Genomic DNA, 26,802 nt, shown 5'->3' with positions numbered 1-26,802 from the left:
CCAGAACCCACAACCTGTGGACATGTATGTTTCATATTTTTTAGTGATCCCATCAGCACAGCATAAGTAGATTGTTGGCTATACTTTAGAAACACAGAACTTAAAAGCCTGATGTCCACAAATATGAATGTACCAGTAAAATATCCCAAATAACATCCCAACCAAAGAGTAAAAAGTTCACATAAACCATGCAGTAAAAACTGCAAGAAAAATCCAGTCAAGCTAGAGTTTTTACTGTAATACCTTATACCTTCCTGTAATGAAGCCCATGGGATATATACAAATAGCCCCTTAAGGGCATATGGTGTTTCAGCCACATGGCTTCTGAATGCCCATGACATTTTACTTTTTATGTCTTTATGGGTACATTCAGGCCAATAAAAGCCAAGGCCCACTAGCTGTGGGCATGAATGTCTCAGTCTTTTTAGTGACCTCATCAGCACAGCATTATATGTCCTTAAGGGGTCATTTGCATATATCACATGAAAACTCTAGCCTGGATGTTTTTCTGTAGAGACAGAGAGAGAGAGAGACAGTGTGAGTGTGTGTGTGTGTGTGTGTGTGTGTGTGTGTGTGTGTGTGTGCGCGAAGGAGTGTGCACAGGCAAAGTACAGTTGTGAACATTTACCATAAATGTAGATGTTCGAGTATATTCACTGTTGCAGTCATCACTTTTGGGCTATCTGCTTGCAGTAGCCCTCAGTCGGCCTGATTAACAAAGTCTTGGGTCTTGGGAGCAAGCTTGAATACAACTTCCCAGATGGCTTTCCTCACGCCAAAGAAACGGATTCATTTGACAACCTACTTCAAACAAGTGGCCACAAAAAGCCAGTTATCTGCAAGGCAAATACTGCAAGCCTTGGGGTTCATGGCCTCCTGTATTCTTTTAATTCCATATGCAAGGCTGCATATGAGGAAACTGCAATGGTATCTCAAAAGCCTATGGTGTCAACATTCACAGGATCTAGAAGCAATGATTACTGTCATACCTTGTCTACGCTTAGAGTTCCTTTGGTGGGCAGAGGGCTGCCACCAAAACAGGGGTTTACAATTCACACTACCCCCTGCCACCCAAACCTTAACAACAGACACATCAGACTATGCATGGGGGGCCCACCTGGCAGGGAAGTGCATTGAGGGCAAATGGAACCCAAGTCAAATGCACCTGCATATCAATCAGAAAGAAAGGTTAGCTGTACAGAATGCTCTAACAGCCTTCAAGGATGACATTCTTGCAGGACAATTAATGATAAAGACAGACAACACCACTGTTATGTGGTACGCAAACTAGCAGGGGGGTACACATTCTTACCCCCTCTGCAGATTGGCCATGGCATTGTGGAACACAGCCCTGAGCTATCAAGTACATTTACAAGCTCAATTCCTGCCAGGAAAGCTAAATACTCTGGCTGACAAACTAAGCACAAACCACATGGACCCACACGAGTGGAAACTGGAACCAAGGATTTTCAACATGTTGACAAGCAAATGGGAGAGCCCAGATATAGACCTGTTTGCCTCCCCCCAGAACCATCAGTTGGACAAATTCTGCACAAGGACTCCCCCCAAACAAGCTTGGAAATTGGATGCTCTGTCCTTCAGCTGGAAAAACCTATCAGTTTATGCCTTTCCTCCTCTGCCTCTGCTCTCCAAAGTACTACTAAAGATCAAATAAGACAAGCCAAGGACGATTTTGATTGCACCAGACTGGCCACGCTAACACTGGTACTCCCTCTTGCGCAGTGTGTCACTGTGGGCTCCATGTCACCTGCCTCAGATTCCTACTCTATTGTCTCAGCAGGAGAACCAAATTCTGCACCCTCAACTTCAAACACTGAATCTAGCAGCCTGGCTAATTACATAATTTCTCCTTTATCATCTCTCAGTAAACCAGTGATGGATATCATTTTAGAGGCAAGGAGGCCTAGTACCAGAAAGTCTTACGCTGAAAAATGGAAAAGATTCTGTGCCTGGAACCAAGCTCAAGGGATGAGCACAACAGTGCCCAATTTACCTGAGATTTTACAATACTTAACTGAGATGCTTCATAAGGGCCTGTCTTTCTCCTCCATCAAAATCCATGCCTCAGCCATCTCAGCTCATTATAACACACAACCACCCTTCTCTCATCCACTGCTTAAGCAGTTCCTCAAAGGGGCAAAAAAATCTACGACCACCCAGGAGAGCTCCAACTCCAGTCTGGGACCTCAACTTTGTATTGGAAAAACCACTGCAGACTTAAAATGTCTTTCTTGGAAAACAACTTTTCTTTTAGCAATCACTTCAGCAAGAAGGGTATCTGAATTACAGCCCCTCATGGCAGTGGAGCCTTTCATCATCTTTCATGCGGACAGGGTGTCCCTCAGGACCAATCCCTGCTTCATGCCCAAGGTGGTATCCAGTGTGGCCCTTAATCAGTCCATACATTTGCCAACCTTCTTCCCTAATCCACAGAATAAAGGGGAACTGCTTCTGCACTCCTTAGACATGCACAGACAACTTAGATTCTACTTGGACAGAACTAAACCTCAAAGGAAATCTGATCAACTGCTGGTGGCATTTGCTGCAGGGGCAGAGGGAAAGGCTATTTCAAAGCAAACCAATTCCAAATGGATAGGCCATTGCATTAATTTCTGTTACAAACACCATGGAAAACCTATCCCACAGGGGATCAGACCCCACTCGACCAGGGCTGCATCTACCTCTACAGCCTTTCTCAGAGGTGTCTCTACCAGGGGCATCCTAGAAGCTGCTACTTGGGAGTTCTGTACATACTTTCACCAAGCATTACCATCTGCCAATTTACTCTAAATCCAGAGCTGGCTTTGTCACTGTAGTCTTGCAGGGATTTTTAGATGGTCCTAATTCTATTTAAATTCCTCCTCCTTAGCTTTGGGAATCTACCCAAAAGTTATGACTGCAACAGTGAACCACGCCGAACATGGTACAGTTGTGTACACTTACCACAAATGTAGATGTTCGAGTGTATTCATTGTTGCAGTCCAGGTTACCCTCCCTCTAGCCCCACCCCCCTTTTTTTGGATATACCTCTACTTTCCTTTGCTGTCTTCAAAAGCTTTTTGGTGTATTTGCTTTTCTATTGGAGGTATAACTTTGTATATTTATAGATTTAATTGCTTCCCATTAAGGGGGCACCTGACATCTCGGGCAAGAAAAACTGATGTAATGGCATCGGCTGCAAGTTTTATACCCCTGACGTCATAGAAGAAGGGACAGCAACCGATGCAGGACCCAAGACTTTGTTAATCAGGCCGACTGAGGGCTACTGCAAGCAGATAACCCAAAAGTGATGACTGCAACAGTGAAACATGAAAAACATCTCCTTGGTTGCAGAACTTCAAAGAAAAAAGAAAACTTCACAAAGCTTGAATCACTGCCAGTGAACAAAGAGAAACCATGCCAGCAAGGATTTTCTATGAGAAACACAATTGGAGAGTTCTGAATTAGGAAAGAGAAATCAATGACTTTAAACTTGTCCACTTCGCATTCACCTGCATATAAGGAAACAGGTTTGCACAATTATTTGAGAACACGCCTACCCACCAGGTGGGAAACTAGGAATTTACCTCTTCTGGCCACTAATCCACTACCACCATGGCAAACTGGAATGACAATATGCTCTAGCAAGAATCAAAGAACCAGAAGGCTACACAATGAGCAGACTTGGTTCCACTTTCTCAACTGTTTCCCAGAACTAAGTCACCAATAAAAAGTAATCACAATGCCAGCCACATGAGCAGCTTCCTTCCACAGTCTGATGCAGAACTCAGATGAGTTTGAAATACCACAAAGGATGAAGAAGATATGCCATTCAAATGCAAGAACATTTGTCAATGATAACAAAAAACATCTGAATTGAACAACCAGTAAAAATAAAAAAGATAAAAAAAAAAAAAAAAAAAAAAAAAACCTGGAGAGCATGCAGGATGTGTGTGTGTTAATGCAATCACCACTTTATGTTAACACAAAGACAGAGGGAAATTGACATTTTTTTGGACAGGCATACATCACATTTGTGTTCCAGTGTCTTTGTGGTTTTTGCTAATGGACCAATACAGCACTTCTTAATTCTATCTACCACTTACCTGAGATTGGGGAGTATATCATTAGTGATACATGGCCATCCCCATTTACGAATGTCCAGACAAAAAGACAATAAATATTGTTTGTGTGGATTTGACCTTGGTTTCCTGCTTTTGTGGACTGATTGCCAGAAATGATGAACCCAGCTAGAGGAGCCAACAAGGAAAGCATTAGACCCTCAATACAAGCATACCATGCACAGCCATGGTGTGAGATGAAGCAAAGTTAAAAATGCAGTAAAGCTGCAGTTTTGCACTGCTTGACCATTATCTATGCTATAAGGTAAGTATTTCCACTGTGGTGCTATAAAAGCTATGTCCCAAATGGAGTGCTAATAACAGAAATTAATGACCTCCTACTGAAACACTATGAGCTACAAGCTAAAAAAAAATCTGAAAAAGCATTCCATTAGATGCACTCCAGCCAATATGAGTCGAGACTAAATGCATTATGGATTAGAACAGTTAAAGAGACGCTACAAAATTACTTAAAAGCTGTGACAATTATAACTTGCTCTAAACTGCAGCACTTAATTCCAGCTAAAGGGAATTAATTAAATCAGTTTTTACATTTATTTATTTATAGGAACATCAGGTGCTATTCTGCTGAAAGCAATAAGGAATTTCAGGTCACCTGAAACCACCCCTATCTTCTTACCACCACACATTAAGGGCAATCTTTGTGGTTATAGTGGTCCTTTGACTACAAGACACATAATAACTTGGTAGCGCAAGAAACTGCAATTCAGGATTTACATATCAACATACACTAATACCTAAATGCCAAGACACTAGCTTCCCTGACCCATGAAAGGCACAGAAGTATACACCCCACACCAGTTTCACTACTTCATTACATGGATAGTGCACAGGAAGCACTGTGCAGAATAAGCAATGCCACAGGAGAAATATTGCATGTTGAATTTAAAGACCAACTGTTTCAGCAATACAACAGGAAATCTGAGTAAATGGGCATAGACAGAGCAGTCACAAATACTATACAGGAAAACAAAGTATACAGGAAAACAAAGTATGCTGTTGTATCTCATTTCAGAATGTTACACAACAGTAAGACATCATCCTTACAAGCAGGAATAAGCTATGACTGTGCTATGCATTTTTAGCTGCACACAACCAACAATAAGACACCATCCTCACAAGCAAGAATAAGCATATATATATTTTTTTAGCTACATACCCCCACCAAGAAGCAGCCATCCTCACAACCAGGATTAAGCTACAACTGTGCTTTTCTTTGTTTCTTGCGCACACAGTTAGGTTTTGCTATAGCAGAACAGTTAATGGAAAGCAGGAAAAAAAAAAAACAGAAATAATCTTAGCATTCAGCATTGGGTACCTGTGAGTGGTCATATCCTGATACTGTATCCTGTCCCTGAACTGCTTCCATCTCTGTTTGCTGCTGTTGCTGCTGCTGCAGTTGCCTGATGTGGAGAAAAAGTATAACACAGAACTCTGAGTAGTAAAGAAAAAAAAATGTCACAGCTACACAGAAAAACACCTATCCACTAAGCAGACAAGACAAATCAGCTATGAGTTTCATCGGAAAGATTATCAGGAAATTAAAACCATTTTTTTTTAAACATTAGAAGTCAAAAGGGACCGTTGCTCTACTTATGTAGAGTCCACAGTTCACAAAAAATGGATGCCACACCTCTGCACCAGACTAACAGTCACCTATATTTTAGTTCGGCAGTTGCTGTAAGTAACAAGCTTGGATGAAAATCAACTATACTCTTGTTTGCAAAGTGAGTTTTATACCCCAAGCAGACTCTGAAGAATTTTTCCTCAGGTGGACTACAAACGTTGGAGATGTGATGGGGAAGAAAGAGGTAACTGAGTACATACTTTTGGGAGTGTAATGAGTTGGCTGACTTTAAAAATTTCCTGCAGACTACTCTGTCAGAAATGCTGAGTGAGCAAATTGGTATAACTAAGGAAATTATTTTTTCTGATCTGTGATACAGAATCAAAAGTGCCTAGACACACAGTAAGGTCTTGCTGAGTGTAATCCTAGTGTCTGCCAAAAAATTAATAGAAAATGGAAATCAAAGTCTAAACCAAACAAATTAGAAACAATGAATATAGCAAAAAGATAAAAGAACTGGAAGTGGGATCTTTAGAAAAGGGTAAGTGCAAATTGCATTGAAAAAAATGGGAACAATAGGAACAATGCATGCACTACAATATTCTGGAGGAGGAATGACGTTTAAGGGAAAGTAGGAACTGAATGAGCTATGTAATATGTTTGACTGGCAGATTATATGTAATGTATAATGTTTGCAACTGAAAATATGTCAATATGGTTTGTTTTTACTTATTTATTTTTATTTATTTTACATTTGTTAACCGGGATAATCCAACTGGATCAGGTCCATGGTCAGTGGAGGCCTGGGGAGAAAAGCTCCACAATTATATACAGCAAGTAATCAAGACAAAGGTATAACAGTTATCCAAAGTAGTGACATACACATTAGATAAATGTTATGCAGTCATTGAAGAGAATATTCATCATTAGATACATTACAGACAATGTACAAACAATAGAAGGGTGTGCCATTACGTATGCTGTGCTATCCCATCTTAAACGGGTACAAATTTATAGGTCTAAGACATAATATTAAACATTAAGTTAAAGTTAGGTAGAAAGATAGGAGACAGACAGTGTGGAATAGGTAGAAAACAGATTGCTATGTAATATATGGGCAGATCCAGGTTTTTGTGAGATATGATTTGAGTAGTTTTTTGAATTGTGTGTTTGTTATTGAGGAGGTTATGGCAGGGGGGAGGTTATTCCAGTTTTTGGCTAAGGTATGGGAGTACAGAGCTTTGTCAGCAATATTGTTGGCAGTAGTTATACTGAAGAGAGGTTTATTTGAAGAGCGAAGAGGACAACTAGTAGAGTACTGGGATAGCAGTTGTTTCAGTGCTGGTGTTTTGTCTGGGTAGTTCAGGATGTTAAAGGCGCAAGGAAGCTGTTGGAAGGTTAGTAACTGAGGAAATTCAAGTCACTGAATTTCTCTCAGTACCTGGCAGTGATGGGTTCTAAAGGAAAAGTTGTTAGCAAATTTGGCAATTTTGCTATAACATGACTCAATTTTGTCAAGATCTGTTTTTCTAATATGGGTTAGGATTGGTGCTGCATACATACGTGTCAACAAAATGTGTGTTTGGGCTAGGGTGATACTTGCTTTATCTGTAAGAAAGTTCTTGTGTCTATAGAGAGTACACATTTTTTGTGGACCTTCTGGATAGTTTGTGCTATATGAGTATCACAGAATAGATTTTTGTCTATTTCTACCCCTAGTAGTTTTGTATCGGATGTGATAGAGAAAGTTAGGGGAGTGGATTTAGATTTATTAGGGGCAAACAAGAGTAATTTAGTTTTTATTTATACAAATGTGCGATTGTCTATGTCTTACGTGATAATTCAATAAAGATGTTTCTTGTTTTAAAAAACAAAAAAACAAATAAATACTACATACAAATAATTTCTAAATACAAAAATGCCTGTGCGTGTGTGTGTGTGTGTGTATAAACATATCCACTGATAGTTTTTTTTCTCAATATCTGTGCAACGCTGGAAGTGATTATAATTAGGGAAAGGGTGCAGGAGCAAATGGAGATCTGTGGGCACAGCCCTACCAAAAACATTTCCCGGGTCACAACACAATAGAAAACCATTTCAGCAAAAGATGGGCGTTAAACCTCTTTTTTTCATTAAAACAACACAACAGATGTGTACACATACGCATGTGTGTATATTTTTTTTCCTATTGTGTACAACCGAACCGCACTAATGTTGAATTTAAAACATTGACAAAATAAGTTTGATCATATGCAATATCGAGGAAAAAAAAAACAAAAGAAAATAATAGCAACAAAGGAAAACTATTTCCTCTTCTGATATTAAAATTAACTACCTCCCCAACACTAGACTCAAATTTGTCTGAAGAGTGGCAGTGCTATGGGAAGGTTTTAATGATGTTAAGGTGTAGGGTTAGAGCTGGGGGAAGGGGCAGCGTTGGGATTAGGGTTAGCACCCATTACTAAAGAGGGCAGGAGGGCCTTACCCTGAAATACACAAACTCACACACAAACACAATACCCATCATTCACTCATCCTCAACTCTAACCCTAACACACCCACACACACTCACCCCTCAACCCCATTTACCTGTATCAACAGTTCATACTATCGACACATCCACCATTTGGTCATCTATACTGCTGACATGAAACCACACCCCTGTGTTTGTCGAACAAGTGTTAAGTTCGGTCAAATGCAGGGGGAACCATATATGTGTGTATTTTATATACATATATATACATACATATATATATATATATATATATATATATATATATATATATATTTTATTTTTATTTTTTTTTTGTTTCTACTGTGTACAACCAAACCAGTATGTATACATATGTATATGTGTGTGTGTGTGTGTGTGTGTGTTTACACACACACATATATGTATATAGATTGGTGTCCTACACCTGTCTGGGGACAAGGCTGACACCTATTTGGTCAGCACAAAGACTGAAAATCCCCAGGTAGGAGAATATTCCCATTCTGCAGAGAATGTACAATCTCAGAGTTCGTGTATATAATTAGCAAGGAGGTGTGGTGTAGGAACTGTAGGGGGAGCTTGTCCCCCTGCAGAAACAATTTTGACTGATTTAGTCTGCTTCAAGGTAATCCCCAGAGCATGTACAGAATGTGTTGATATTTATTAATTTAATGTTTTTACGTCCATCTCTTAGGTGTCAGCATTGTGTCTACTTGATCGGGTGCAGAACACCCGTTATGTATGTGTTTGGGTGTGTGTGCACGTGGGCACACAATCAATGGCTGATATGCATTGTTAATGAAGTCCCCTTCTTCAAACAAAACTGTTCAAAAAATGGACTTCCCAAAAAAGAGAGAAAAGACTAAAATAAGTGTTTTTGCAAGGATCAAGCCATTCCTGCTTTTTAAATCCTCCAACTCAGAGTTCACACAACACTGGGGACAGGGGAAAATTACCCTATCTACGATATTCAGCAATGTCTCAAAAATATAGCTCTCCCACTTAATATGGTATTCCATTTGATGACTCCTCCCCCATCTTGGAATACATCTGAACAGATTGCCTGTTGACCACATAGCTGGTAGCCATATACATGATTGTCTCACCATCGAGCAAACTCTCAAATGAGTGAATGCAAAAGAGTGATCTTTTTAAACTGAAACAAAAAGATCATAAAAAGCAAAAAAAAAAAAAAAAATACAGAAAAAAAAAAATATTTTTTGCAGGGGGACACCCCCCCCCCCCCCATAACCACAATCCCCTTGCACATTACACATACCAGCTTTGAAATAAATTGCACACACAGCATGGTAAGGGCAAAAGTTCCAGACTCCACTGTACCATAACGCAGAGAGAGATACACACACAATATGCTGGGTTTATAGGTCAATACTAGTTTGCTGAATCTGAGGACTATTAGTATCCTAGCCAAAATACCTCAAATTGTTGGTACCCACTGATGTAACTAATTTATACCTACTTTCAATTCCTTTCAATAAGGGCTTTTTGGTGGCTAAACCTGGGGGTATATTTATTGCTGCCCATACATTCATCCAGGTTATGCTTAAGAGGATCAGGGAGCTACTTTGCTTTACATTCAAAGTAAGTGCATTCCATAAAAGATGTACTCTCTTAGATATCTAACTATCTTGCCAATGGGTCATATTTATGTTTCGGTAGAAGCTAAGACTTCCAGAGGGGCTGAAGGTATTACTACCATAGATAAAACTAAATGGCACTAAAATGACCAGGTCTGTACCAGGAGAAAAATCAGCTTTATTACAAAATCCATCACTGACTAAGCACTTTCATCCAGCATTGGGCTTCTTCAGAGTCAGTAAACAGTACAAAAAACATTGCCTAAATACTAAATTAAAACAGTAAATCACATGAGTACCCTGAAAATAATTAAACATTAACCCTGCAATAGCCAAGTTCAACTTGTAATCTTATTGTGCTGAAACCACATTACAAAATAAGCACATTTGAAAGTGTGAATAATATCTGCCTTGCTGATGATTACAGCTCAATTACCTACTAATATTTTAAGATAAAACAATAAAATAAAATAAAATGAGTGATCATGAAATATATTATACAGTTGTTAATATGTGTTTAAACAAACTGTGATTTAAATTTTAATATACACACTGTGGAAATGCTTTCATTACTGCCTGGTGCATTTGAAGCATCTACGCGTAGCTCCCCCAAAGTCTTTCATAATTAACTTATCAATGACAAAAAAATAAAAAGTTTTTGTAATTGGTACAGACATTACCATGATTAAATAGGGCATTCATGGTTTTCTTGTTCTTGGTGTCCTTAATGTGTTCCAAAATGTGAAGTCTGAGTTTTCTTGTGGTCATCCCTACATAGAACACGGTACATGATAGGCAAGTAGTCACATAAACAAACATCTTAGTATTACAGTTACAATGTCCTGGACATCTTAAAGTTCTTTTGTAACTGCAAATTTGTACATATGGTCCGTCATTAATACATTTACAAACACTGCATGTACCACATTTACTCATATGTGAGGGTCGACTGTCTTGACTAATACAATTTTTCTCAAACAATTCTTTCAAGTTGGAACCTCTGCTGTTAATAAACTTAATTAATGAAAGCATTTCCACAGCGTGTATATTAAAATTTAAATCACAGTTTGCTTAAACACATATTAACAACTGTATAATATATTTCATGATCACTCATTTTATTATTTTATTTTAAAATCTTAGTAGGTAATTGAGCTGTAATCATCAGCAAGGCAGATATTATTCACACATTCAAATGTGCTTATTTTGTAATGTGGTTTCAGCACAATAAGATTACAAGTTGAACTTGGCTATCAAATAAATAAATAAATAAACTGGGGGTTAATGTTTAATTGTTTTCATGATACTCGTGATTTACTGATTTTTGTACTGTTTACTGACTCTAAAGAAGCTCAATGGTGGGTGAAAGCTCTTAGTGGTGGATTTTGTAATAAAGATTATTTTTCTCCTGGTATGGACCTGGTCATTTTATTAGTGCTGAAGGTATTACTAGTTTTGCAGATGTGCAGGTCATCACAAAGCACTGGATTCTTTGAGGCTTTGTGTGCTAGACAAAGGGCACCCTTCAAGAGTCTGTAGGAAACAGTAAAGAGAGAAAGCACTTTAAATGGAGAAGTTTATCACAGTATTCTATGGGATTCTCTTAAAATGGGCTTATGGCACTCTACTGAGATGCAGTTAGCTTGAATTCTGCACTTCTGTAACAAAGCTATAGATGACTAGAAAAATTAAACTAATCAATTTCACACACAAATGCTTTTTAGCAAGGATAAGCACCACCCATCCCCACACTTCCAATAACTTAAATGTGCCAACTCCAAAATCACACAAAACCAGGGACAGGAAATAGGTCCTACAAGTATTCACTGCTCTCAAAAACAAAACAAACCAACAAAAAACACTAACATTCACCCTGTTTGATGTGCATTAGTCACCTTACTTTGTCTAAAACGTGTTCAGACATAAGGTACTTTGGTAACCTATACGGTTCCTCTTAAAACCTACCTATTATACTGCAACATTACTTACTGGAGTCGTAACAAAATAAAAAAATGAAATAATTGATAAAATAGCAAAATCTTGATGTTGTTAAATCAAAAGTATCACAAAAGTAACTTTTTTTTTCTTGCTTTAGTTAAGGCTTTAAATAAAAATACTAATAATTAAATAATGTTAAATCATAAGATAGCAATTAGAATGAAAAAGCTGAAACTATATTCATATTCCAAAACTCCCAAGAAATTATACAAGTCAGCAACTAGATCCATCATTTTAACTAGACTGAATTAAATAAATATTCAGTTTTGAGAAAATAATACAAAAATAACAGGCACTGAAGACATTTTATTACCATCTGAAGATATCATGAAATATTTACTAATGAAAAAAACTTTACATTTTTTAAACAAGGAAATATTAAAAGAAAACTATCAAATTAAAATAGCAAACATATAACCAATATATAAAATAAATGAGCACATTAATAAAAATAAATCAGGAAAAAGAAAAAAGCTCCAAGATCAGATGGAACAAACTAAGATTTATTCAAAGTTTTCCTCTAGCTATTATCTAGGTCTAAAACATTTTATGCACCAATATACAACATAGTCATCATCACTCCCTTTTGGAATTGTGCATTAAAAAGCCCAATGTTAAAGCAAGAAAAATATGTTATTCTATTCTCATCATAACAGGGCAAATGTATTACTAAATATACTTTATAACATCTTCATGTCAATTTAGTCAATAGATTAAAATAGTTTTTGCAAAATTTGATAGTTGAATATGAAACAGACTTTACAATTTGGAGACAAAATGTAAGGTAGTATTAAAAAAATATCATCAATTGACTAAAAATACTAGTAAATAAAGTTGAATAATTATTAGCTTGGACACGGAGAAAAGGTTTGATTCTTTAAACCTAAAATACTTCTTTATACTTTAAAAGACATTTGGTTTTCCAAATACCTACGTAAACATATTAAAATTGTTATATAAAAGTATCTTCTATTAAAGTAACTGCATATACTTCCCAAGCAATGCACATAACAAAATGAACTAAACAAGGCCGTGACAACATGAAAAAATAATAGGTTTTAAAAAAGGCTAACTATTAATTTAAATAATATATTATTAACCAAAATAAATATGAATTAATCCACACTTCGCTCAGATGACATTAAAAATATATGAAAGATTATCCAAGCTTAATTTTAAGGTCAAACATGCTGAGGGATGGGAATGATATAATAGTTAAGGTGTTTACCTCACAGACACAAGGAACAGGGTTTGATCATCTCCTTTAAAAGGGAAATTGGCTAAGCTTAAGGGCAGCTAGTGTAGCACTTACATGTGATAAAATGAAAACCTAAACCAATGTGTGACAAATATTTATAAATGTAACTGGGAATGCAAACGATTGTTATAATTGGACATCGCATGCGCAACAAACTTAGAAAACATTACTCAAATATATGATAGCACTATCAGAAACTTTATCAGAGACTTTAACAAAATTATCTTAAACTGGAATAAAGTTCATCTTACTCTTGAAGACAGACTGAATTTGACTGAAGTTATGCCACTAGCAGGAGTATTATACACAGTGTATACTACTAAAACATCAAGTAAGATTCACATTAAAGAACTAAACACAATATAGTTTGACTTTCTTTTGGAATCCAAACACACAAAGACATAGCTTAAATAATTATATCACATCCTAGGAAAATGGAGGATCAGAATTACCTGATACTAAATCACATGTGTTAGCATCCATTATTAAAGTAATACATTCAAAGCAAGGATACAATGTCCATAAACTGGAAAGGATTCCAGAATGTATTTTATAACAAGAAATGTAACATTTCAAAACAATCATTAAACCTTACTGCTATAACAGAATGTTGAACACAGGTAAAAGTACTTATTTTACATTTCCACTCCAACAAATTAAAATTATATAAATGTTAAATTAAAAAGAATTACACACTTCATATATACTTTTGAAATAAAACAAGACTTTCATAATATCACCAATACTCTCTGCACTGGGTTTTAATGAAGGTTCTAATGTAAAGAAAATGCTTATAATTTCAGATGAATTGAGGTCTCTTACTGGATTAAGTGTTTTAAAGGAGCCACTGTATTATTATTCAACCAAAGTTACAAAAATGGGCAAGACTTTAATAACTGGTTACGTCTTCAAACCATAAGGCAACTGACACTGAAAAACAAACAATGACATTAACAGAGATAAGTGCTATTGCTTAATTGCTTACAAATCCACTGGAAAGGCTCACCCAGACTCTGCTACACTTTCCTGTGAGGGAAAGGTTAGTTTGCTTTTTATTTGTTGTATTTTGTATTACTTTATTGCCTTTTTCTATTTTGGATACTGTGATTTGTTTTCTTTACCTTGTGTTGTACTTGTATTCTGCTTTTAACTGCATATTAAAACATGAAAAGAGACCACAGCTCTGCTTCTTGTGAGTCAGGCAGAAATAATTTTCCCACCCTCTCACCCATTTACTGTTGTGTTCTTAAATACCACTGTCTTTCTAGTTGCCTGTCCCTTATGTTAATTTGACCATATATCATTTCATCTCTGCTTTTACTGGCTTGTGTCAGTAAGCACAAAATTATCATTTTGTGAAATCACTCCCCCTTCAACTATTTAAATTTATTGGCCATCCTACTGTATTCCAAAGTACCAAAATACAAAAGTGAACACCCCCTTTCAATCTACCTTGCCATTTTAAAAATAGTGACTATCCACTAAAACTTAACTTTTTAGACAGGTAAAACTTAAGTTACTTACTTTCACATCTAATTCCTCTAGTGCACACTGCAGTGTTTAGCATAAACCATTTTTTTTCATCTTACCTTTACACGTCTATTGCAAGACCACCAGTTATTGGAGAGCCCACATTTTGCCTCTCACTAGTCATCTTGGGATTAGTGCTTCTGTTTCTCCTGGTGAGAGAAGGACTGCAGTTACATTATTTCCTGGAGACTGCTGATCACCAGAAAGCTTAACAGCTGCTTTGTAGGTGACAGCTTGGAATCTGTGCTTATATTCTGATCCTGGTGAGAGTAGGAGCAGAGTGCATTGATTCCTGACTCTTTCTGGTTGGAGTCCCTGTGACTAGCACTTGCTCTAAAACCTGCTGGAAAGCACTAGGAAGCCTTAAACTGATACAAGCACTTGACTCTCCTTGTTAATATTGAGAAATTAATCGTAGGCACTAAACAGCCTGTAATTGCAAAGTACCTTGCCAAGGTAAGGGAAAACAGCTCTTGTACTTTACAAAAAAAAAAAAAAAAAGCACCTAACCAGGAATGTCCAAGGGTCAGCTTCTGGTGATTTCTCCTGTCCACCTGGTGAATCTGGGCATACTGGGGCAATGCAGCAATTACCTCATGTACACAGACAAGTCTCTCCTCCTACCACCCAACACTACAACCTGCGAGAGATGCACTTACACAGCCAAACTGGAAGCAAAGCTCTCTCCAGCCAAGATCGTGCTAGACAATCAAGAGGAGAAGGTTAACACCTGCACTACACCTCAAGCAACACACAGCCCTTCAAAGCCCTCACTACCAACACCCACACCTTGCAACACTAAACCCACATATGCAGAGGCCCTTAACATTAACCTGCCCAAGCAACAAGGACCTCTGAAGCTGAAACGCAAACAAACACCAATCACAACCAAAGTATCACAAAGCTCACAACACCAGTGTGCCACCCAGCAACAGCTCCTAAGGCAAGACAACGTACCCAACACTTTAGTCATAGGTGAATCTATAGTCAGGCACACTGATGTCCCACTCACCAGACTGAACAAGGAGAAAATTACAGTCAGCTGCCTGTCGGATGCCAGGATCTGCCACATAATGCATGCACTCAAGTCACTCCACAACAAGTACAAATACAACTCTGTCATTGTCCATGTTGGAGTGAATGACTTGAGACGTACCTCCCTGGACTACATGAAGAGAGACATAGAAGAGCTCTCAGATCATGTGGCCCAGGCAGGTATGACCCTAGCCCTGAGTAGCATCCTGCCTTCGCCTAGAATGATACCACAGTATAAGGACAAAATGATTGACTTCAACAATTGGCTAAGCTTCTGGTGTCATTCAAAGGGGATCCAGTATCTGTCTGCCTGGGACGACATGATTGACAAACCACGATGCTTTGTCAGAGATGGTCTGCACCTGTTACCCCTGGGATTCAGGTTACTGGCTAAGGCTCTTACCACCCCTATATTGCCTTTTTTTAGGCAAGGCTCAAAGGACAAAAACACCACCGTAACAGGTACACGTATGCAAAATCTGAAGGTAATGCTACTCAATGTTAGCAGTTTAAAACTCAAAATGCACTCTCTCGAGACACTCCTAAAAATGGAGAATATTGATATCTGTGCAGTAACTGACACCTGGCTCAAGACTCCAGAGAGCACCCCTGTAATACCAGGCTACACCTCTTACCACACTTTTTGGCCACCAAACCAGGACCAAAACACTAAAGGTGAGGATTGTCCATATTCACCAAGGATATTCACACCTCCAGGCTAGTTGCCCAACACAATGCATCCGAAATTCTCCATGTGCAACTAACACTAGGTAAGACTGCAATCCAAACTGTAGCTTGCTACAGATCCCCCACCATGCCCCAAGATTCTCAATACACCTTTCTAAACATACTGGAAAACATTAAGATACAACCAACCACCCTAATACTGGGTGATTTCAACTACCCTGCCATTAACTGGGAAAACTAGTCGTGTACTAACACCTTTGTCCAACGGTTCTTGGAATTCATAAATTCCAATGCCCTGGATCAACTAATCCATAGTCCCACCAGGGGCTCCAATATCCTGAACCTGTTCATTACCAACATGGGAAATTGATGCTCTGCATCAGTGTTCACCCCCTCGTTGGTCAGGTCTGACCATAAGCTAATCACCTTTGACATCCACATCCCACCCCCATCCCCCAGTAAGGAAACATCCGTGAAAATCTTCTCCAAGGACATGTCATGCTACTCAAGTCAGAACCTCATGACACCCATGCAGACGGGAACTGAAAGTTTGACTGCTGAATCCTACACTAAAGCACTGTATGAGCACATCCACTCATGCATGAATCATGCCGTCCCAGTTAGAACTAAGACACTCTCCTCCAAAAAAAGGAAGACAAGCTGGTGGTCCCCTGTCATAAACAATTATACAACAGAAGGAAGAAACTGTTGCAGAAAAGAGGAAAATTCCAGGATGCAAAAAACTCCCTTACCAGCCTCAGTAAGAAGCTGAGATCCCTCATAAAATCCTCCAAAGCTAGTCGCAAAAATAAAAATTGCCAAATATTCCAAAGACAACCACAAGGCATTCTATAGCTATGTCAAGAATCTAAATAGCAATGCTCAGATCTGCTCTGAGCTACAACAGAATGGCATTAAATATACTGATCCCAAGGACATTGCCAATAACCATGCAGATCGATTCAGTACCAACTTCACCTCCCCTCTCAACCCCTAAAGGGCCAATTTCAATATAGAAAGATTGCCAAATTCCAGTAATCATGGCCACACAAGTAAAAACTGTACTCTCCAAAGCTAAAAATACAGCATCCATGGGACCAGATGACATCCCAGGCTGTGTACTACATGAACTACAAAATGAACTGGCACCTCATCTAAGTGTCATGTTTAATAATAGCCTCACCTCAGGCTTCATGCCCACTGAGTGGTGCACAGCTACAGTTATCCCACTCCACAAAGGGGGATCCACCTTGGATCCTGGGAACTACCGTTCCATCAATCTAACGAGCCTGATCTGCAAGGCCATGGAACACATTATCATGGAACTTATAAACAAAGACATTGGCAACCTTCAAACACTGGACCCCACCCAATTTTAGCTCATGAAGGGCCGATCGTGTCTCCTAAAGCTGAATGACTTCTTCGAATCAGTCTCCAGAGCCGTGGACGAGGGTAAAGCAGTCCACACAGCCTATCTGGACCTCAACGAGGCCTTCGACTCCATGCCCCACTCTGGAATCATAGACAAACTCATTAAGCTGGGCATAAATCCCTACGTCACCCAATGGGTTGCCAACTGGCTTACTGACAGAACCCACACTGCAACAGTAGCAGACTCCAAATCCAGCTCCAGACAAGTGGAGTACCTCAGGGTTCAGTCCTGGGACCGCACTTGTTTGGCATCTACTTCTCTGAAGTACAGGCCAACAGTGAGGGGCTCTGGCTAACAAAGTTTGCAGATGACTGCAAACTGGGAGCCATTACTGAATCAACAAATGATGTGGACAGTCTACAAAAGGGCTTACAGAAACAGATGCTTGGTACCAGAGCCATGGGCTCAAGCTCAATGCCAAGAAGTGTACAGTTATCCCCTTTGGGAAAAAACACGTACCCATGAAGTACCACATAGCTGGCAGTACAATAAACACCAAAAGTGTGATAAGAAACTTAGGAAAGTACAGTTGTGTACACTTACCATAAATGTAGATGTTCGAGTGTATTCACTATTGCAGTCATTACATTTGGGTTATCTGCTTGCAGGTAGGCCTCAGTTGGCCTGATTAACAAAGTCTTGGGTCCTGCGTTGGTTGCTGTTCATTCTTCCATGACATCAGGTCATCAGGGATATAAAACATGCAGCAAACGCCATTACATCAGTTGTTCTTGCCCCAGATGTCAGGTGCCCCCCTAATGGAAAGCAATTAAATATAAAAGTACAATGATATACCTCCAACAATAAAGCAAACACACCAAAAAACTTTTAAGCATAGTAAAGGAAAGTAGAGGTATAACCAAAAGAAGTTAGGGGGCTGGAGGGAGGGTAACCAGGACTGCAACAGTGAATACACGCGAACATCTACATTTATGGTAAGTGTACACGACTGTGCTATGTTCTTCATGTTTCACTGTTGCAATCATTACAGCTGGGTAGATTCCCAAAGCTATAGTTGGGAGGAGGAATTTAAATAGCATTAGGACCAGCTATAAGGCCCTGCAAGACTGCAGTAGCAAAGCCAGCTCTGGATTTAGAGACAATTGGTAAATGATAATGCTTGGTGAAAGTATGTACAAACTCCAGGTAGCAGCTTCTAGGATGTCAGTGGTAGGGACGCCTCTGAGAAAGGCCGTAGAGGTAAATGCAGCCCAAGGTCTGATCCCCTGGGGGATAGGTTTTCCATTGTGCTTATAGCAGAAATGAATTCAATGGCCTATCCATTTAGAAACGGTTTGCTTTGAAATAGCCTTCCCCTCTGCCCCTTCAGCAAATGCCACCAGCAGTTGTTCAGATTTCCTTTAAGGTTTAGTCCTGTCCAAGTAGAATCTAAGTTGTCTGTGCACATCTAAGGAATGCAGTATCCGTTCCCCTTTGTTCTGTGGATTGGGAAAGAAGGTTGGCAAATGAATGGACTGATTAAAAGCCACACTGGATACCACCTTGGCATGAAGGATGGATTGGTTTTGAGGGACACCTTGTCCGCATGAAAGATGATGAAAGGCACCACTGCCATAAGGGCCTGTAATTCAGCTGCCCTTCTAGTTGAAGTGATTGCTAAAAGGAAAGCTGTTTTCCAAGGAAGAAATTTTAAGTCCGCAGTAGCAGCTGGCTCGAAAGTAGGCACAGTGAGTTTCTCCAAAACAAAGTTAAGGTCCCAGGCAGGGGTTGGAGCTCTCCTGGGTGGTCTCAAATTTTTAGCCCCTCTGAGGAACTGCTTGAGCAGTGGATGAGAGAAGAGGGGATGTTCTGTGTTATAATGAGCTGAAATGGCAGAGGCATGGATTTTAATGGAGGAAAAAGACAGGCCCTTGTGAAGCATCTCAGTTAAGTATTGTAAAATCTGAGGTAAATTGGGTCTGCTGTACTCATCCCTTGAGATTGGTTCCAGGCACAGAATCTTTTCCATTTTTCAGTATAAGATTTTCTAGTACTAGGATATCCATCACAGGTTTACTGAGGGAAGGTAAAGGAGAGAGTAGGTAATTAGCCAGGCAGCAAGGTTCAGTGTTAGAAGCTGAGGGTGCAGAATCTGGTTCTCCTGCTGGGACAACAGGGTAGGAGTCTGAGGCAGGTGCCATGGGGATAACCGTGACACACTGCGCAGGAGGGGGTACCAGTGTTGGCATGGCCAGTCTGGAGCAATCAAAATCATCCTTGGTTTGTCCTGTTGGATTTTTAGTAGTACATTGGAGAGCAGAGGCAGACGGGGAAGGCATAGACTGATAGGTTTTTCCAACTGAAGGACAGAGCATCCACTTTCCAGGCTTGTTTGTGGGGAGTCCTTGTGCAAAAGTTGTCCAATTGGTAGTTCTGGGGAGTGGCAAACAGGTCTATATCTGGGCTCCCCCAGGTGCTTGTCAACATGTTGAAAAATCCTTGGTTCCAGTTTCCACTCGTGTGGGTCCATGAGGTTTCTGCTTAGTCTGTCTGCCAGTGTATTTAATTTTCCTGGCAGGAATTGAGCTTGTAGGTGCACTTGGTAGCTCATGGCTGTGTTCCACAATGCCATGGCTAGTCTGCAGGGGGGGTAAGAATGTGTACTCCCCCTGCTTGTTTATGTACCACATAATAGTGGTGTTGTCCATCTTTACCATTAGTTGTCCTGGAAGAATGCGGTCCTAGAAGGCTGTCAGAGCATTCTGTACAGCCAACATTTCTTTTTGACTGATATACAGCTGCATTTGACTTGGGTTCCATTTTCCCCTGAATGCACTTCCCTGCCAGGTGAGCCCCTCCATGCATAGTCTGATGCATCTGTTAGGGTTTGGGTGGCAGGGTTGGTGCGAAAGGAAGTCCCTTGTTTTGTTGGCAGGCCTCTGCCCACCAAAGGAACTCTAGGCGTAGGCAAGGTATGATAGGAATCATTGCTTCTAGATCCTAGGAATGTTGACACAATAGGCTTTTTAGATACCACTGTAGTTTCCTCATATGCAGTCTTGCATATGGAATTAGAAGAATGCAGGAGGCCATGAACCCCAAGGCTTGCATTATTTGTCTTGCAGACAGCAGAGTTTTTGTGGCCACTTGTTTGAAGTAGGTTGTCATATGAATTTGTTTCTCTGGCATGAGGTAAGCCATCTGGGAAGTTGTATTCAAGCTTGATCTCAGGAATATAATTTGTTGACAGGGTACCAGGTGAGATTTCTTTTCGTTTATGGTGTACCCCAGACAAGTTAGAACCCTTTGTACAAAGGCCAGATGATTCAAAAGTATGTCCTGACTTTCTGCCTGAATTAGACAGTCGTCCAGGTATGGGTATATTTGAATATTTCTTTGCCTGCAAAATGCAATAACTGGAGCTAGGCACGTTGTGAATACCCTGGGCACAGTAGATAAGCCAAAGGGCAGTGCAGAGAACTGATGGTGTGTGTAGCTTGCTTTGAAGTGAAGGTATCTTCTGCAAGATTCCCTGATTGGGTTGTACAGGTATGCTTCTTTTAAATCTAGTGTTGCCAACCAGGCATCTTTGCCTAGCATAGGAAGCAACTGGTGAAGAGTCAACAACTTGAATTTTGGAATCTCCAAAAAGGTGTTTAGAGTAGACAGGTCCAGGATAGGACGCCATGAATTGTCTTTTATGGGTACCAGGAAAAGTCTTGAATATAAACCTTGTCCCTTTTCCTCTTCTGGTACCAGCTGAATAGCCTCCATGCTTAAGAGAGAAAGTACTTGTTTTTGGGCCTCTGCCCATTGATTTGGGGGGTAGGTTCGGCCACCCGTTTGGTGTTGGCAAATTGTGGAAGTGAAATCTGTATCCCTCGGACACTACATTTAAAACCCATTTGTCCTGGGTAATGAGCTCCCATTTCTTTGCATGAAGAGCAATCTTTCCCCCCAAAGGGGCAGTCAGTTGATAAGTACTTGGAAATTTTAAAAGGAAGTCATTGAGACAGTTTACCAAAGGTGAGAGTCTTATTACTCCCAGATTTGGAAGTAGAGGCCCCCCACTGCTTAGTCCTGTGTGTCCCCTGGGACTGAAACTTGGGGTTTCTGTTGTGTCTGGGTTTGGCTTGAGAAGACCTGGAAGGGGCTGGAGAGGATCAATTTTTAGAGGGCCAGAGCCTACTAAATCTAGGAGGCTGAACTTGTAAGAAATCTTTTAACAGTTTGCATAGATTTAACTTTATCTTCCATCTTTTTAAGAACTTCCGCAGCCTTGCTGCCAAACAGGTGGTCCTGATTTAAGGGAGCATCCAATAATTTAGCTTTAACATGATCAGGTAAAGATTGCTCCTTAAGCCAAGCATGCCTTCTGAGCACAGACCCAGTAACAGCAGCCCTGCAAGAGGCCTCTAATGAATCGAAACCACATTGCAAAGCATGTTTTCCAACCTGTTCAACAGAATGCATTAAAACCTGTTATTCTTTATTTTCCACACAATCTGGAATCAACATCAATTTCTGTTTAAGCAATCCAAAACATGTTGCTGATACTTTAACATATGAAACTGGCAGTTTAAAGCCCTAATGGCCAGGGTTGCAGAAGTGTAAACCTTCTTACCCCCATCTATCCAGCTCCCTGGAGTCTCTATCAGAAGGGGTAGGATTTTTAGCAGTAGAAGCCTTAATGCCCTTGGGCCCCTGAGAAATAGTCTCTGGATCCACAATAGGATTTTTAAAAAGGAACTTGTGTGACTCAGGGACCTTGTAGTATCTGTCAGGTTTTCTGGGAGCAGGAGGCAAGGAATCAGGGGCCAAACTAGACTCCAAAAAAGCATCATCAACAATGTCTAGTACAGCAGGTATAGCTAAAGACCTATGCTGAGACAGGAGTAAGAAATCCCTGAGCCTCTTTTTTGAAGCAGAAAAATCCTGGCTTCCCAGTGGAAATGCTCCCTTACGGTATGTAAGGTTTCACCAAAAGAAAAATCCTCTGGAGGGGAAGCAGAGGGGATAAAGTCCTCTGCATCAGAATCCTCATAAGTAGATAAGGGCAAATCCAGACCATCAGAAGAATCAGAAAAAACAGAATCCTGGTCAGAAGATTCATAAACAACTTCAGTCCTAGGCCTCTTAGAAGTGTGGGGGGGGGGTGGCTACTCTGATTAGAGTTATTATATCTTCAGCCATTCTTATCATTTGTTTTTTAGGCATAGAGGCCTGAGCATGTGGCCTGGGTGTCGGCTTTTTAGGCATGGGTCGAGATTTAGGCCTAAGTGAACAAGGAGGCATCGGTTTAATATGCAAGTCCATAGGCCTGAATACACCCTCAGAAGCCGGTGCCTGCACAGCGGCTCCGGACCCATCCAAGGTAGAGACATCCGCAGGTTCTATAGTTGAAGCATCTTACGGGATTCCAGCATTCCAAACGGGTCTCGGTAGAGGCCTACGAATCAGAAGTAGCGGGTATCAGGGGCTGCGAAAGTGCCTCACTGAGTACCGGTGAACTGGCGACTGGCTAAGGAGAAGCGTCATCTGCAGTTTTGGACCTCGGCGGCCTGTCTCTGTCTTTATCTTTACGTTTTTTCAGAATCCCGGTAGTCGGATGGCTAACCAACGACATTTCTGGATAATTAAACCAAGAACCGAAATATTTAGAGGCAAAAATATACCGACAATGGATAGTGCGCTGATTAAATAAAGCACAAAACCAACAGCAAGGTACGTCATGGTCAGGGCCTAGGCAAGGAATACAGTACGAATGAAAATCTTTATGAGGTACTTGCTTTCAACAAGTAATGCAATTATTAACTTTTACTGACATCGGTAAGAAGCAAGAAAATGTTTCCCCAACGGGGTACTTGGCTTTAGTTGAAGACTTTGATTCTGAAACTTGAAAACAAAAATTTCAGAAATCGGCCATCCAGCACTTGCAACTGCTTCGGGCACCGCATGGCAAGAAAGACTGATGTAATGGTGTCGGCTGCATGTTTTATACCCCTGACGACCTGACATCATGGAAGAAGGGACAGCAACCAACGCAGGACCCAAGACTTTGTTAATCAGGCCAACTGAGGGCTACCTGCAAGCAGATAACCCAAATGTAATGACTGCAACAGTGAAACTCGAAGAACATCACAGGTGGACAGTGGTCTCACCTTCGATAACCACATCATCACAACAGTCAGGAAATCCTTCTATGTGGCACACCTCATCACTAAGGGCTTATCTTCCAGAAAAAAGGAGGTCACTGTCCCACTGTAGTCATCCCTCATTAGACCCATCATATAGTACAACGCCCCGTTTGGTATGTACCTCAAAAGACATCTGCAACAACTGGAAAGGCCTCAGAAACACCTCACTAAAAGAATCACAGGCCTAAAGCAGATGCCCCATGCTGATCGACTAAAAAACTTCAGCTATACTCTGTCGCATATCGTCTACTTAGAGGCATTCTCTGCTTAGCATACAAGGTCATGTCAAACCCAGAGCTGTTGGACATGCTACACTTAAAGAAATACCAATCCATCAGAGCCACACACTCCAGGAATCTAAACCTTGTCATCACAATGAACAAAACATGCTGGAGGGATAGGTTCCTGACCCAGAGACTCCCCATACTCTGGAACAGGCTGCCCATACATGTCAAGCAGAGCGCCCCCTTGGCCCTCTTCAAAAGAAACCTTGACGACTGAATGGGAGATAGGAAATTTACCCTGGGGATCACGTCAGCCACCCTGCTAGACAGGGGTCCAGGGAAGTAAATATTGGGAGAAGAAATAGCCAAGGAATTGTTACGGCTAGGCTTGTATAGACCCTAGGGCCAATAGCCTAATAACAACCTATGAACCTATAAATGAATTATGCAATATTCATGACAATTTACTGGAGTTATACAGCATATTAGTACACAAATCAATTGTACCACATTTTACTGGAATTACTTGGATCAAACCAGTTATCCTGAACTTACTGAAAGTGATAAGTCTGTCATACAATCAGCTAAAAATAATCTTTATTTTGGAGAGTTTCTACTTGGTAATTTATATACAGAGCATTTCTTACTCCTTAAAGAATTTGGAAATATTTAGTAAGAGCAAAATTACCTGTATAAAGAGCATTGACTAAGGGCAAAATTAATTGAAGTACATTATGATAATATTAGCTTATTAGCAACATGTTATCTGGATTGTAAAGTATTCTGGTCAAACCTCCAAACATTTGCTCAAGCTCTAGTCCTAGTTAATGCACTTACTCCTTCAGACACTGTTTCTTTGGAGCCTTCTGGCTCTTGCATGCAAAACAATAACTAAAAACTGAAAATAGTCAATTACACCATCCTTTTCATAATTTTGAATACATCTGTTGCTTATGATAATTAAACTGTCACTATTAGATGAGATCAATACCATTTTCTGTTAACTAAAGTATTCCTACTGTTTCATAGATATACTGATACTTCTCTGTGATAATAATCATATCTGAATAATTTGGGGAATAACTGAATGTGCTAATTTATTCATTTAAATTGTATGTATGTTTTACCTTCTGAAAAGGAATGCCTTTTCCTGTATACAGTACAGATGGATTACTTTAGATATGGTAACATTTTAATATAGCTGATTCAATAATTAACCACAATTTTATAAATGTTATTATATTTTATACATCTTGTGACCAGTATGTTGCAATGCTAACTTTTACTGTTTACTTGAAATTCCAACAAGATTTTTAAAAAACGGCAGACAGACAAGTGGAATAAACTCCCATGATAGGTAACGGAGAATAAATAAATGCATTTATTTATTTTTTTATTTACTTATTTACATTTGTTGACCGGGAGTGTCGGACTGGACGTAGCCAAGGTCCATTTTTAGCAGAGGCCCAGGGAGAAAAGCTCCACAGTTAAAATAAACAGACAGTAGTTACATTGGATTACATAGCGATTAACAATTTAACATAGCAATTAATTACAAACATATTTACAGATGAAGAACATAGTACATCAGTAGACATAAAGATTTAAAATAACATGAAAATCTTGGAGAAACAGGGGGAGCAAAGGGAAAAATGTCAGCTTAGAGGGCGATAGCTATAATAACCAAGCAAACAAGGAAGAGTGTTAGACGACGTCTGTCAGCTACTTGTATATGTGCCTGTAATTGAATTTAAATTTAACTAACTGAAATGGAAAACTATAAAACTTACTGAATTGGAAAACTAAAGCTGGTGGTGTAGAGGGGTAAGTCCTTGACTATGGTCCAGGGAACCAGAGTTCTAGTAGTAGCTTGGTCACTTGACAGTGTGCCATGCAAGTGCAGGATGGACATATCCATCTACAGGAGAGGTTTGGTAGACCTTGATTCAGAAAAGCCATCTACTCTACTAAATGACATGACCAGTGCCAGAAGGTGGAAAAAGGTTACAGGTTTTAGCTGGACTGCAAGGAGACAGAGCAGTGACCACTGAAACATGATAGCCCTTGTCATATGTGAATGCATGTGTGCATGTGGGAGCACATATGTGCATAACAAAGGAGAATAGGCAGTCCTCGCATTGCCACTTCTGCCCACTTCACCTCCAGTGTTGGGATTAGTCTAATAATACTCTCAATGCCAAAACGCCAGTGAAACCATAAAAAGCAATGGCTGCCTGGAGGGCAGTAGTGCCCTTCAGACAACTCTTGAACTTAGGGATCTGGTGGGACTCCTCACACCTTGGGAACGAATGGGTTCAAGCCCACTGAGAAAGTCTTGATGGCTGATGCATACTGGGAGAAGGACAGAAAAAAATGTGTAATTTCGTACAGTCAAGCAAAAAATATGTATAGAGATTTCACAGTCATTTGCAACAAACTTCAAACATTCCATATTCTTTCACCTAACATTTTCCATCAACATTATTTTATCAATGTACTGTGGCAAATGCTTAATGTTAGCATCTTACAGATATATAAAACAATCCCAAGACTTACAAAGGCTGTTAAATTACAGATGAAGACTCACAACATTGTCACAATATTATCCAAGTGCATGCTGGTCAAATCAGTATGTATTTTGTGTATATTTCTGAGTATATTTAGTCACCTTAATGATCACCAAAATATGTTGATTATGACATG

At 39.8% G+C, this 26,802-nt stretch overlaps 1 protein-coding gene across 7 annotated transcripts in view; it reads right to left on the bottom strand.

The window, feature by feature from the left end:
* ARNT (aryl hydrocarbon receptor nuclear translocator) overlaps positions 1-26,802 on the bottom strand; it is a 2,399,029-nt gene that overhangs the window by 542,592 nt on the left and 1,829,635 nt on the right. For all 7 annotated transcript variants that reach the window (XM_044080044.1, XM_044080045.1, XM_044080042.1 and 4 more), the window contains one exon: positions 5,461-5,545. In XM_044080044.1, coding sequence (XP_043935979.1) covers positions 5,461-5,545 — 85 coding nt within the window. The remainder of the gene's footprint in view (positions 1-5,460; positions 5,546-26,802) is intronic.

This window comes from Protopterus annectens, chromosome 8.part0 (genome assembly GCF_019279795.1).
Source record: "Protopterus annectens isolate FY-2018-M chromosome 8.part0, PAN1.0, whole genome shotgun sequence".
In the NCBI taxonomy this organism is placed as follows: domain Eukaryota; kingdom Metazoa; phylum Chordata; order Ceratodontiformes; family Protopteridae; genus Protopterus; species Protopterus annectens.
Note: the sequence above shows the minus strand (reverse complement) of the source record. Positions and strands in the feature narration are given on the sequence as shown.